Source organism: Protobothrops mucrosquamatus, unplaced genomic scaffold (genome assembly GCF_001527695.2).
Source record: "Protobothrops mucrosquamatus isolate PMUCROS unplaced genomic scaffold, P.Mucros_1.0 scaffold1853, whole genome shotgun sequence".
NCBI classification, from domain to species: domain Eukaryota; kingdom Metazoa; phylum Chordata; class Lepidosauria; order Squamata; family Viperidae; genus Protobothrops; species Protobothrops mucrosquamatus.
The window spans coordinates 1-14043 of NW_015387983.1; the positions used below are offsets into that span (position 1 = coordinate 1).

A 14043-nucleotide genomic window follows, 5' to 3' on the forward strand; every position below is an offset into this window, starting at 1 on the left:
TATACTGCCATGTCTGATAAGAGTCTTACAGAACCTGAATACTTTGTGTGCCATTTTGGTTGATTCTAATTAAAATAACACTCAGACATTTCCCTCATAGAGCAATGTGATTATAGTTGCCTTTTATTTTTCTAGGACAGTGAGAAAATAAACGTCTCAGCAATGTTCTAAGAAGAAGTCATGTTAGTTCCGCTCTGGTTTTGCTTTGCTGAGACCCAGGGACTTCCCAAGCAGAGTTGGGTGTAAAGCAGACGCTTGCAGAGAACAATGATGCCAGAAGCAAAAATATGGCTCCAGGGACCAAGCCAATTATGTACAACTCCCTGTGAGTCATATGCCAGAATGATTAAACTTGCACTCCTCCAAGTACACTCAAAGAAGATATATCCCCTACTGGTTTTCCTCCCAATCTCTCTCCATTTTAGCTGTCAGGGAGAGATGAAGGAAGCTTTTCAGATGTTTCTATGGTTAGAAACTGAAAGTGAAAATTCCTTCCTATCTTGCAATTTATATATCATTTTACGAGGAGCCCCTGATCTTCCTGCCCACCTCCGCATTTGCTTAGGCTGTAATATATTTTGTTGTTGTTGTTAATTGCAAAGTCGTGTCCGACCCATCGCGACCATGGACAACGTTCCTCCAGGTCTTCCTGTCCTCTACCATCTTCTGGAGTCCATTTAAGTTCACGCCTACTGCTTCAGTGACTCCATCCAGCCACCTCATTCTCTGCCGTCCCCTTCTTCTATTGCCCTCAATCTTTCCCAGCATTAGGCTCTTCTCCAGTGAGTCCTTCCTTCTCATTAGGTGGCCGAAGTACTTGAGTTTCAGCTTCAGGATCTGGCCTTCTAAAGAGCAGCCAGGGTTGAACTCCTCTAAGACTGACCGGTTTGATCGCCTTGCAGTCCACTATTTTTCTATTAGGTGAAGAGATAAGGTCTCTCATCAAACAGCCTACCAGTGCCCACATGACTCCAAAGTGCATTATCCAAGATGGCATTGCAGGAAGTGAGATGAAAAGGATTGGCTGTTGCTATGACAACAGTCCAGTTTTGCTCTTAAAATAGTTTAGATAGTTCGTGACTATACACTTATATAGCTCATAGAATCTGAGAATTCAGTACCTGAGAATTACAGCTTTGTAGCTCATGTCAAACACAGCGTCATATATTCTCCACTGGTTTTTATTTGATGTTCCGTATGAATTTTGTAGTCCATAATTACCTTAGGTTTGGAAAGAAATGCTGAGAAGAGCAGAAATAAAAACACTAGGGCAGCAAAGCATGTTTTAATGCTTTCTGGGACTTTCTAACTAGCGATTGGTTCATTTGATTACTGAATAGTGTTTTACAGAGATAGTTAGCTCTTTGGATGTTCCCTTGTAGGATAAGAAGGAATTTAAATTACCTCAATTGACATTAAAAATAGATAAGTTGAATGTGCAATGCTTAGCATACAGTACAACAGTAGAAATGGTCAAGCGAAGCACGTGTGGACTCTGTTTCAATAAAAGTGTTCTGCCAGAGGCTATTGGGTTTGCTTTAACTGGAATCCCAGAACTAAGCAACAGTTAAACTTGATGGTCTAAATCAGGGGTCTTCAAACTTGGCCGTTTTATGACTTGTGGACTTCCAACTCCCAGAATTCCTCAGCCAGGCACACTGGCTGAGGAATTCTGGGAGTTGGAAGTCCACAAGTCATAAAACGGCCAAGTTTGAAGACCCCTGGCCTAAATAGCCCTTCCAACTCTATGATTCTGTCAGAGAAAGATTTTTAATTTGCTCACTTGGTGCATTTTACTTAGTAACAAACCATTTCCAGCTGCTTCTTAAGTAGAATGTGAAAACTAGCTAAAAGTGTGTTTAGTGAGTGCTTTCTGTTTAAAGAAGATACTTATTTGGAGGAAGGTAACTTATTTACAATTAAGCTTGATTTAGGTCACACAAAAGTGCAGCTATTGGTTTTCCTTGCCAAGAGTTACTACATAGTAAGATGATGTATTTATGGAGTCAAAGCATTATTTTTGCACTTAAATCAGAAAATGCACCATCTTTTTTCTATAGCAATCCAGCAAATGAAAATACTTTACAACTTTTAATCTGATTTATTAATTAAATATGTAAATTGTAAGTATACGTGTGTGTGTGTGTGTGTGTGTGTGTGTGTGTGTGTGTGAGAAATCTCAAAAACAGTATAATTTGAAAATGCTAGAGTGACAAAACATGTAAGAAAAAAATGCTAAAATATTTTGTCTGTCTTGTCCAGGCAGAATTGGACACATAGAAACAATATTTATAACCACAAAAGATACAATTTCAATCAATTTATGTACATTCTTTGGTAACACAAAACTGAAACATCACAACAGAAAATTTGCTTTAGTCATCCAACCAATGTGTGTTTTCAGTACTACTTTACAAAGCCTTAGTAAGACCACACTTGAAATACTGCATCCAGTTCTGGTCACCACAATATACAAAAGATGTTGAGATTCTGGAAAGAATGCAGAGAAGAGCAACAAGAATGATTAGGATACTGGAGGCTAAAACATATGAAGAATGTTTACAGGAATTGGGTATGTCTAATCCAGGGGTGTCAAACTGCTGGCCCGCAGGCTGACTGCATCATATGGAGGCCGCGCCCACCCCAGCTCCGGCAGTGCAAAAAAAGTTGTGATACATCATGCCACGTCACGTGACGCAGCGAGTTTGACACCTTAGTCTAATGAAAAGGACTAGAGGTGACATGATACCACTGTTCCAATATTTAAGGGGCTCCTACCAAGACGAGGTGATCAAATTTTCCAAAGCACCAAAAGGCAACACAAGAAACAATGTATGGAAACTAACCAAGGAAAGAAGTAACCTAGAATTAAGGAGAAAATTCCTAATGGTTAGAGCAATCAACCAATGGAATAGCTTGCCTTCAGAAATTGTGGGCGCTCCATCAAAAAGAGACTGGACAACTATTTGCCTGAAATGGTATAGGGTCTCCTGCTTGAGTAGGGGATTGGACAAGAAGACCTCCAAGGTCCCTTCCAACTCTATGTTCTATGTTCAGTATGGTATCCAGTTGTGTGGATTTCAAGAAATCAAATTAGCAAAAAAAACTTTCCAAATCTATAATGTCAAGTTTTGGACAGGACTGTACCTCATACCAATCCTGAAAAATCAGGGTATAATGTAGCTCCTAATAGAACTTGGCTGGATGTTCAAACTCATTATTGATAGAGAAGGCACACTTCACTGCTGCCTAATACCATGGAAGAGCTTTAACATTTTACCTTGCAGGATGAGTTCCAATTGTATACAGAAAAAATAGTATTTGACTATCATTTTCTTGTTGTTGTTGTTAGTTGCAAAGTCGTGTCTGACCTATCGCGACCCCATGGACAACGTTCCTCCAGGCCTTCCTGTCCTCTACCATCTTCTGGAGTTCATTTAAGCTCACTCCTACTGCTTCAGTGATTCCATCCAGTCACCTCATTCTCTGTCGTCCCCTTCTTCTATTGCCCTCAATCTTTCCCAGCATTAGGCTCTTCTCCAGTGAGTCCTTCCTTCTCATTAGGTGGCCGAAGTACTTGAGTTTCAGCTTCAGGATCTGGCCTTCTAAAGAGCAGTCAGGGTTGAACTCCTCTAGGACTGACCGGTTTGATCGCCTTGCAGTCCAGGGGAGTCGCAGGAGTCTTCTCCAGCACCATAGTTCAAAGGCCTCAATTCTTTTGCACTCAGCCTTTCTTATGGTCCAACTTTCACAGCCATACATTGCAACTGGGAAAACCATGGCCTTGACTATACATACTTTTGTTGGCAGGGTGATGTGTCTGCTTTTTAGTATGCTGTCTAGATTTGCCATAGCTTTGCTCCCCAGGAGCAAGCGTCTTTTAATTTCTTGGCTGCAGTCCCCATCTGTGGTGATCTTGGAGCCCAGGAAGATAAAATCTGTCACTACCTCCATTTCTTTCCCATCTATTTGCCAGGAATTGAGAGGCCATGATCTTGGTTTCTTAATGTTGAGTTTCAAGCCAACTTTTGCACTCTCCTTCTTCACCTGCATCAAGAGGCTCTTTAGTTCCTCTTCACTTTCTGCCATTAGAGTGGTATCATCTGCATATCTTAGGTTGTTGATATTTCTCTCGGCAATCTTAATTTCAACTTTTGATTCATCTAGCCCTGCCTTTCTCATGATGTGCTCTGCATATAAGTTAAATAGGCAGGGTGACAGAATACAGCCTTGCAGGACTCCTTTCCCAATTTTGAACCAATCAGTGGTTCCATGTCCAGTTCTCACTGTTGCTTCTTGACCTGCATATAGGTTTCTCAAGAGACAAATAAGATGGTCTAGTACTCCTATCTCTTTAAGAACTTGCCACAATTTGTTGTGATCCACACAATCAAAGGCTTTAGCATAGTCAATGAAGCAGAAGTAGATGTTTTTCTGGAACTCCCTAGCTTTCTCCATGATCCAGCGTATGTTGGCAATTTGATCTCTAGTTCCTCTGCCTCTTCGAAATCCTGCCTGTACTTCTGGAAGTTCTCGATCCACATACTGCTGGAGCCTAGCTTGTAGGATTTTAAGCATAACTTTAGTCGCATGTGAAATGAGTGCAGTGGTGCGATAGTTTGAACATTCTTTGGCATTGCCTTTCTTTGGAACTGGAATGTAAACTGACCTTTTCCAATCCTGTGGCCACTGTTGAGTTTTCCAAATTTTCTTGTACAGGTCATAAACGATCAATATGGTACATACCATTCTCCCTACAAGAATCAATATGGTATATACCATTCTCCCTACAAGAAAAAGTTGGCTTAGCGCTGCTACATACTTATGTAAGTCACACAAACTTCAAAAGGTCTATTTTTGAGTCAACATGGATAGGGTTACACTGCTGAACAGTGTTAATTCCATTCATTCTTTAGTAGCAATTTTCTTGGTCTCAAAAGGGAAGAGTATGTCCTGAAGTTGTTTGGATTCTATCCTCTATGGTATTGAATATGCGAAGGATAAATTCGTCCTAGTCTGAAACCCTCCATATTATATAAATAACAAAATTACTTTTACTAGGACTTTTATTTTATTTATATGAGGAAAAATGTAAACATACTTCTTGATATTTAAGAGTCTATATTAAGCATTTCTTATCATGACCTATATGTTTTGTCCCAATAAATCTATTTTTGTTGTTCAATGCAAATAGCTTTTCAGTCTTAATTATGTCTCCTGTGATTTCAGAATAATGGGTTAAGTCAGGGTCTCTAAAGAAGCAGCTTTCATAAGTGGATTTTGTAAAGAGTGGGAAATGATTCCTCTGGGATAAGATATAATAAATACATCTGTAATTGGATTCTGAGCTGCAAATTTTTAAGTCAGATTCTACATATATGCTGTTCTAGAGTGATTGATGTTATGGTTAGGATTTCAAACTTTCAATTAATTTTTATGTTTGTTGGTGGGGCCAAACAGTTTAATAAAGAACTTCATGTTTTGGCTTTGGGCAGTAAAATTCTCAATGCTGGCAATACAATACAGGTAGCCCTCGACTTATGACCATAATTAAGCCCAAAATTTATGTTGCTAAGCGAGATAGTTGTTAAATGAGTTTTGCTCCATTTTATGACCTTTCTTGCCACAGTTAAGTGAATCACTGCAGTTGGTAACTTAGCAAGGGTTTATGATTTTAATCCACTTGAACTGAAGCAAATATCTCAACACATATAGATGTACAGTTTTTTAAAAAATATACTTATTCCTTACCATGAAGAGATCTGGGGAGAAATTGAGCATGGTGTTTTAAATATATTTGAGGTGGGGTGTTTTTATATGGATAATAAGATGTTTACAATTTATATCAGGGGTCTTCAAACTTGGCCCTTTTATGACTTGTGGACTTCAATTCCCAGAATTCCTGGCTGAGGAATTCTGGGAGTTGAAGTCCACAAGTCATAAAAGGACCAAGTTGGAAGACCCCTGATTTATATCAACCTTCTGAAATAGCAACATTTCTATTAGTGTTCAGCACAATGAATAAAAGAGACATTGGATCCATGCGCTATTTATTAATAATTGATAAATACAAGGTAAATAGCAACAACTTGTCAAAATTATATCTTGAAAAGATATTTTTAAAAAGCTTATTCACATTCATTTTGTATAATCAATAAACCAGTGTCTGAAAAAAATAAAATAAAAAGGACTAAAAATCCAATTCTATTGCATTCCCACTATTCTTACTTGTAAACGAGTTATACTAGACAAAATCACCCCTCTGTACAGGTTCGTGTGCTATGGATTTCTTGTAGATGATCTTTATGCATCACTGCAAAAATAATTTATTAATAAAAGTGATTTGTCCTCAAGTATCCTTGCTAAAAATCTTTCCCTAATGTATTGTAATGTTTCTCTTGCTGCATCAGCAACGTGTAGAATAGAATCTCAGCTGGGACATCCCTTGTGAAGACATCCAAATTATGCTTTATACTAAAATATTCTGCTTTTTCAGCTTACTGCAGCCCTTAGAAGTTAGGTAATTACTAGCATTTGAATACACCACACTGATCGCATATCAAATATTAGTGAAAATTAGGACATTTCAAATTCTGCTATAGATAGTAACTTAGCTTTCATTTACAATCTCTCTAAAGCCTAATGGGAAAAAAAGTACAAGAATTTCACTTTCATGTTATAACTTTTTACACTTTTTGACTTGCAAGCTTCTGTTAAATAGTCCCATAACAATCAGAATCAATTTGATGGTAACAGAAGTTATCCTGTATTAAGGGATTCTTAAGGCAACTCTTATGGGCCTGATCAACACAGTATCTCCATACTGAGTTGTTACTTTTCAGAAGGCATTGAAGGGTGTTCAAGTTATAGCTGCCTAGAGTTAAACTGATTTCCAGGAAGCTTAGAATTGAGTCATAATTGTTTATAACCAAGTTAATGCTTGCTAAATCTCCAAACTGGTTGCTTTCGAGGCTAGTCTAATTAACATCTTGCAACAAACATGCTTTTTTTCTGAATCTGTTTGCATTTCTTAGATGCATGCTCAAAACCCACAGGGAATACTTGGTGTATTTAATTGTTGATTACGTTCATTAAGAACCACTGGCTCTTATAATTTGGGGTAAAGCAGACACATGTTCATATTTCTGTAGAATCATTACAAGCTTTATGACCATGATTCAATTCTCAAACTCTCATCTGCAAAATCTGATACGACGTGTATGGGCTTGTAAGGCAGAATACGCCATTCCTTCGCTTAAATGAATATGCCCAGAAGAGGCAATTCTGCCCTAAATGACTACTTTCCTAAATAGAAAGAACAATTTGCACAAAGAAGTGTTCTATCACAGGAGCCTGTGTTTGCAGTATATGCTGTTGTTGCAATCCAGAGATGCCTGTACAATCTACCTGTTGCCTTTCAAAAGTGTTGGAAATACAGTTATTAAAAATTTCCAGGAAATGTTCTAGAAATCCCAAAGAAGACATTACAGTATGTTCGGGAAATGGCCAGTTTCATACATTAAGAATTAGGATCTAAAAATGGCTCAGTAAGTCAGTGAAGACTCCTACTTTTATTATAAATGTTTCTTTAAAAGGTCTTTGAAATTCATGGAAAGCTTATATTGACTTCTGTAATGGCAGACTGAAGTGTTAGATTGGTGGATAACAAGTGACCTGTATGATCATCAGGTTCAAATGATTTCTGGAATAAAACTATCAGCAGTTGCACTGCAGACTTATAATGCCAATAACAGCGCTCAGCAGTAGTACCAGACTTCGGCAGACTTCTTTGGCAGTCTTATATATTTACAATCCCAGCTTCACAAACCAAAGACGCTCAAGTAAGTATCAGTACAAACAAAATAATAATATAACATTGTGTGTGTGTGTGTGTGTGTAGATAAATTTCATTTTACTGGCTGAATGTAATAGCTGGATACTATTCAGTGGTTTAGGACAAGCTAGGCAGCTATATAGAAATGCTCCAATTTCCTCTGAATCCTAAAAGATGATATTCTCAACATGTGTTGAATAAGGAAAGGCAATATATGCAATGGGGTTCCAAGGAAAGCACCCCATTGCCGACGGTTGTTTTTTTGTGTTTGAATAAAGGGGTACATTCAACAGAAATCCCCATTAGGAAATTTCTGGAATGATATTTTGAACAATACTGTACATATACAGTAAAATTAAGTTACTCCTCCTGCGCCGCCTCCCCCGCCCCACAATTTTTCTGAATGTTTTTATGAGGAAGGCTAAGCTAGGTTCTAATAATTATAGAACTTATTTGACAAATTCATATGTATGTTCAATTGAGATGTATTTTTCACTCGAACAAGATGGCTTTATTGCAGTCTGGGAGGGAGACAGTTAATAGTAGGTATCATTTTTTTTTAATTTTATATTGCAATACACATGCATATATATATACATTTCTTATAAAATGGTCCCAAGGAATTATAAAAAAAAAAAATTCAGAACAAAAGATGAAGTCAGGTTTTGTTTTTTGTTTTTTTAAAAAAAGCCCCAAGATTTCATTGCAATGTTCTGTTGCTGTTTGATAGTTTTTAGTTTCTTACCTCTTTGTTGGAATAAATTATAAAACTCTCTTGAAAGCTGAATGAATATTCAACATATTTTAGGGAAGGGGAGATGTCTAGAAATAGATTACATAGCTTAATAAGAAATGAGATTTTGTTTTTACACAAAGGATCCCAGGATATGTCTACTGTACCCCAAATTCCCAGAATTTTTTTGGCAGAAGAATCGATGTGTGTGTTCTGTGTTGATCTGGCAAGGAGCATATAGACTGTTCTGCAAGTATGACAATTAAAATTGGAAAGACAAAAAAAAACCTAACACAAAGTGCAAAACGTTATTTGCTTGATTTTTCCCTTTAAACAAGATAATATTCTTTCCTCCCAATTGCTCTTCTCCGAGTGGCCTCAGGCTACAAGTGCTGATAGTTCCTGTTATGGCATCACACTCACTTATCAGGCAGTTCAGCTTGATTAATCATCATACCGCTTAACAGTGGATGAACCCTCAGCATTCTTGATTGGCGCAAAGTGGAACCCCAGGCTGAGGTTCTGCCGATCAGAGCATCGGCATCTTTTCTACAGACTGTTCTTTTAAAGAGATGTAACTGACTGCAGTCAAATGGCAGAAAACCCACTGGTGAAGAGACCATTTTTACAAAGAAGAATCCAGTAATGCCCAGCATAGCAGCTGTTTTAGGAAATGAGGGGAAGATAGTTTCTCCCTCCTGTATTTGCTAAATTCAATAAAATGTCCACAGGTGATCAGCAGCTGAAAAGGTGCTAGATATAAAATTGATGGAAAGCTAATTCGTCCATAAAAGGCTGCACCAAGTTATCTGTGGCAAAATAGAAAACTAGCCCAAACGTGATAGAAATTGGAAGAGCTGGTAAGGCCTTTTTAAAAATGGCAAGTAGCAAGAGGGTAAGGCACAGGCCCTAGGATAAAAAGAGAGAGAGAAAAAAAACAACAACACGTAAGTTAATTGGAAGAGCTCTTATCTCAAACTATTAGATAGTTGATTGCTTCCAGGGACAGCAATCAACTCTGGATGTGCTTCAGAAATAAATTAACTGCCAACAAGGATTGTTCATAAATTTGGTGAGAAAATCAAGATGGATAAATTGCCATTGAGGCACATTTTTTAACCACATTCCCATTCTGTCACCTCTGTTACTGTGCTGAATAGCAGAGCCTGTTTTACTAGGGATATGAAGAGAGACAGGACTCTTCAGTGGGTAGAAAACTTTTTTTTCAACCAACAAGACGGAGATGCCTAAATTCACTGTAAGAAATTCCCTGATAAGGGGAAAAAAAGACTCTACACTTTAAATATCAGGAGCAACCCACCAAACCTTTTATAAAAATGGACGGTTAGTTTCTATCATACATAAGCCAGGCAACATCTGCATGTATGTCAAGATGGCGGGCACAGTTATGGGTGTGATGTATACAACTCATACTGAAAAGATAGAGGGTTACCATTGTGACTTCTTTTACCACCCCTTATGTAGACATTTCTGTTATAAGCAGACAACTAGTAACCACATTTTCATTAAGAGTAGAATAGCCTATCATGGAAGCAACAGTTTTAGTAGTTTTGGACAGTACTGTAATGATAGCCTAGCCCATGCAGAATATTGGGCTCCTTCTATGAAATTCTATTTTTATTGACAATAATTTGGAATTCCAAGTGCACAGCATTTAGCTACTGGTATCCATCCTCTCAAGCGAATGGTGTCTGCAAATGGAACTCTTGTGCTTTTCCCTTGGAACCTACACATCTTACACACCACTAACGTGTCTAGTTTTTTTATGGATTCCTTTATTTTAGGAAAATACCATTATCTCAAGCCAGAATATTAAGAAAGACACCCATGAAAAAAAATCTGTCCAAACTTGTTATCCCCAAACGTCTTTCAAGAAATTCCTGACAGAAGCAACTGACAATATTTAAAAGCTTATGACCAACTCTGAGCATCAGGTACATTGTTCCAGGTTCCACAATTCTGCCTCCCTGGGAGGTCTTGTATGGTGAACAGCCTGAAGGATTGCACGTAGGTGTGTTCCGGTGACTTTGTTTTTTAAAAGAGTGAGAAAGGAAAGCTTTCTTTCTCTCATCCCTCCTTCTCTGAGTTACAGTTCTGATTTTCACCTTCAAGTCTGGGCATCATTGCAATCCAACTACTAGCAATCTCTCTAGATCAGTGATGGCGAACCTTTTAGAGACCGAGTGTCCAAACTGCAACCCAAAACCCACTTATTTATCGCCAGGTGCCAGGTGGGCGTGGCTCACTGGGTGGGCGTGGTCACCTCGATGTTGCTTGTGGGGAGGGACACCTGTGGGGGCCGGGAAGGGTTGGGGGAGATCCAGGGGGTCTCTGGCAGGTGGGGTGGTGGGCAGGAGGCTTGTCTTGCGGGGTAAAACGAGGCAGGGGCCGGGGCGGCTGCTGCCTAACACTGTTGGCCCCCGCACAGATGCCAACGAGCGCATGGGGGCCGACAGTGTCCGTCAGCAGCCACAGCCTGCCAGCCCTTCGACTGGCGCACTCTGGGGCTCCGCAGCCCACCGCCATCAGTTTAGAGAAGCTGCCTCTGAGCTGGACAGCTAGCCAACAGCTGAGAAGGCGATGCAGTGGGTCATGCCCGGGAAAAGGAGAGCATGCGAGGCCAGGAGGGATGGGACCGGGGGGAGGGAAACCAGCTGTGCTGGGATGCATCTGGCCACGTGGGACCTCGGCGAGTTAGTGGGCAGCTGGTTGAAGAGGGACGGTTGCCATCTCGGGGACATGGCGTGCGTGCCCACAGAGAGGGCTCTGAGTGCCGCCTCTGGCACGCGTGCCATAGGTTCGCCACCACTGCTCTAGATCAGTGGTTCTCAACCTTTTTAATGCCGTGACCCCCAACCGGTCGTAAGTCGAGGACTAAACCGGTCGTAAGTCGAGGACTACCCAACCGGTCGTAAGTTGAGGACTTTCCCTGCCCGGGAGCGTCGCGCATGCGTAGTTCCGCCCCCTGCGCTGGCCGAGGCGTAGCTGGCAAGCGGCAGAGACAGAGCAGGCCGACCACCAGCTGGCCCAGCTCAAGGGAGGTAAGGCACCTGCCAGAAAAGGGGGGAAAAATGGCGGACAGCCTTGCTTGGCGACCCCCGTGAAATGGTCTATCGACCCCAAATGGGGTCGCGACCCATAGGTTGAGAACCGCTGATCTAGATGGATGCTTCTCTGAGAGGCTGAACTTTTTCTACAACCTCTTATTAGAGAATGGTATTTTTCTAGTCAGACCTGGCAAGGATTTTACTTCCCTTTTTCTTGTGAAAGTGAAGATAAAATACAAAAACTTAACTATCATCCATCTATCAAGTTTCAGAGGGAATGGGAGGAATTATTGGATATCCATGCTGGAAATACTGTATAATCAAAAAAAACAGAAAAAAAAACCTGCAAGAAAAAAACCCCCCTGAAGTTGTCCAGCTGACACGTTTAAACAATTCCTAAGGAAGAGCATTATTACACAATTTAACTAGTAATGGCATCAACAAGAAAGGGAAGGGGAAATATACTCACAATTAAAATGGCTACAAAACAGGCTAAAGTTGTGTTCCAGTCTCCACTGGCTGTTGCTGAAGCTTTGCCAACTAGAACACTGTAGAAAATGAAATCTCCTAAGCCAAGCTTAACTCCTCCTGTAAAAGAAAAAGAAAAAACCTCTGCCGATTAGAAATTAAAACCATTGTATGCAGCAATTTATGTTTCGTCACGGTGCATTTATTAAGACCAAGAAGAAATGGAAGATATAAAAGTCTGGTACTATTTTTTTTTTTTTTTGCTGTCAGCTCAATTAGAGATGTTCTGATATTTGACAATGTGCCAAATATCTGCATGTTTGTATCTAACCAAGGAGCCTGAACAAACCTCAAGGAATATTTTTAGCTTCTAAATTTCAAATGGATTAATGAAGAAAAATAAGCTGGAAAGTAAACTAAGATATAAATAAACCTTTTGGCTATTAAACCCCTTTGCTGTCTCCATAGCACAAACAAAACAGAAAGCTTCTAGTTCAGCATGTAGTTTTGCTTTCTCTGGAAAACAGAGATAAACTGAATTCAAGCTATGGTTAAGTTTCAGTCTGAATTAGTTAAGGGTCCCTAGTTAAACAGAAGGTTTCTGTTTTATTTGGTCATTCTGTGAAGGAAGAAGCAAATGAATGCACACTGTTGGCAAAAAGCTTACTTTCGTATGTTGCCGTAAGGAAGCTGAGATTCAATTGTCAGCCGAGGACAACTGACTGGGAATCATATTTTAAAATATGGTGCTAATCAGTTGTGTGCCAGTAAGTGTTTAAGAACTCTGCCAGCAAAAGTGCCACCTCCATATCACTAGTCACAGAACGGCTGATCTGTACAACGGGCATCACAGCTCACCTTTGTTTCAACCAGCAACCAAAATTCCTGAAAATTTAAGAATTGGTTCTCACCACCTGCTATGAGCTGGCTCTGGCACGCTGTTGGTGATTATTGAACCCAAATGAAAGATTCCAGGGACTGCAACCTATCCCCCTCCCTGATGTTGCTCAGAAGCAGAGAATGCAACTATATTGGACAAATCCTGCTATTATGCTTTCCCTCTTTATTACACAAGATACCCAATATGCTTCTAAATACTGCCTACAAGATTAATCTTTTTGCCCTTTAGATGCTGTTGTCAAGGAGGTCAGTCTTTGTTAAAACCAGTGAAACGGCATACAAAGCCATTTCAGAGTGGTTTTTTTTATTTATTACAACTTTATAGTGAAAAACAACTTCTGTTTTTCTGCATAGAGAGAGAAAAAAAAGGGGTAAATTGCACTTTGTGCTCAAAATGATAGCTTGTCATATGTAACAGCATATACCTGCCTCAATGTTTCCTACTAAATTCTTATTATGTTTTAAGGTATATGTATCCACTTACCAGTGCATTTTTATAATTAAACTTATGTTTACAGGTTACCAACTGATCTTATTGCCTTTATTTGTACGATAATGAACAGCTTGGCAGCACTTAGAAGTAAACACTCAATTAACATAAAGCAGAAGGGATCTTGATTCTCATCTTAAATTCTTAAGCACTATTTTAATGTTTGGAATTCTAAGGCACATCCTTCTTTGATTATGAAAATTTACTAATGCATAATAATAATAACCTCCAAAAGGTGGAAGGAAAACCTGTACATGATGGTTGAAATGAAAAGCAATCAGCCTAAGTGTGTGATAATCAAAATAATTCCAAACATGGTCTCTGGCCCTCCTGTGAAAGCAAGAGGTACACTAGTATCCTTGGAATTGCACAGTCAGAACCAGAAAAGACTGTCCAGAGCAAAAGTACTGTAGCCATTGCCTCTGACAGAACTAAACTATACAAGAAAGATTGCAGAAAAGAAGTACTACAGTTCTAAAGATGAAATCTTGAGTAAACTAGGCAATATAGACCAAGACCTATATGCTGAATGGTATTACATGATCAACTT

At 39.4% G+C, this 14043-nt stretch overlaps 1 protein-coding gene across 1 annotated transcript in view; it reads right to left on the reverse strand.

Annotated features, from left to right (window-relative positions):
• Positions 1-8236: 8236 nt before the first annotated feature.
• PSEN1 (presenilin 1) overlaps positions 8237-14043 on the reverse strand; it is a 36770-nt gene continuing 30963 nt past the window's right edge. The window contains exons 10-11 of the mRNA XM_015823380.1: positions 12105-12223; positions 8237-9476 (exon numbers count right to left, since the gene is read on the reverse strand). Of these exons, the coding sequence (XP_015678866.1) occupies positions 9321-9476; positions 12105-12223 (275 nt within the window). The 3' untranslated portion in view covers positions 8237-9320. The remainder of the gene's footprint in view (positions 9477-12104; positions 12224-14043) is intronic.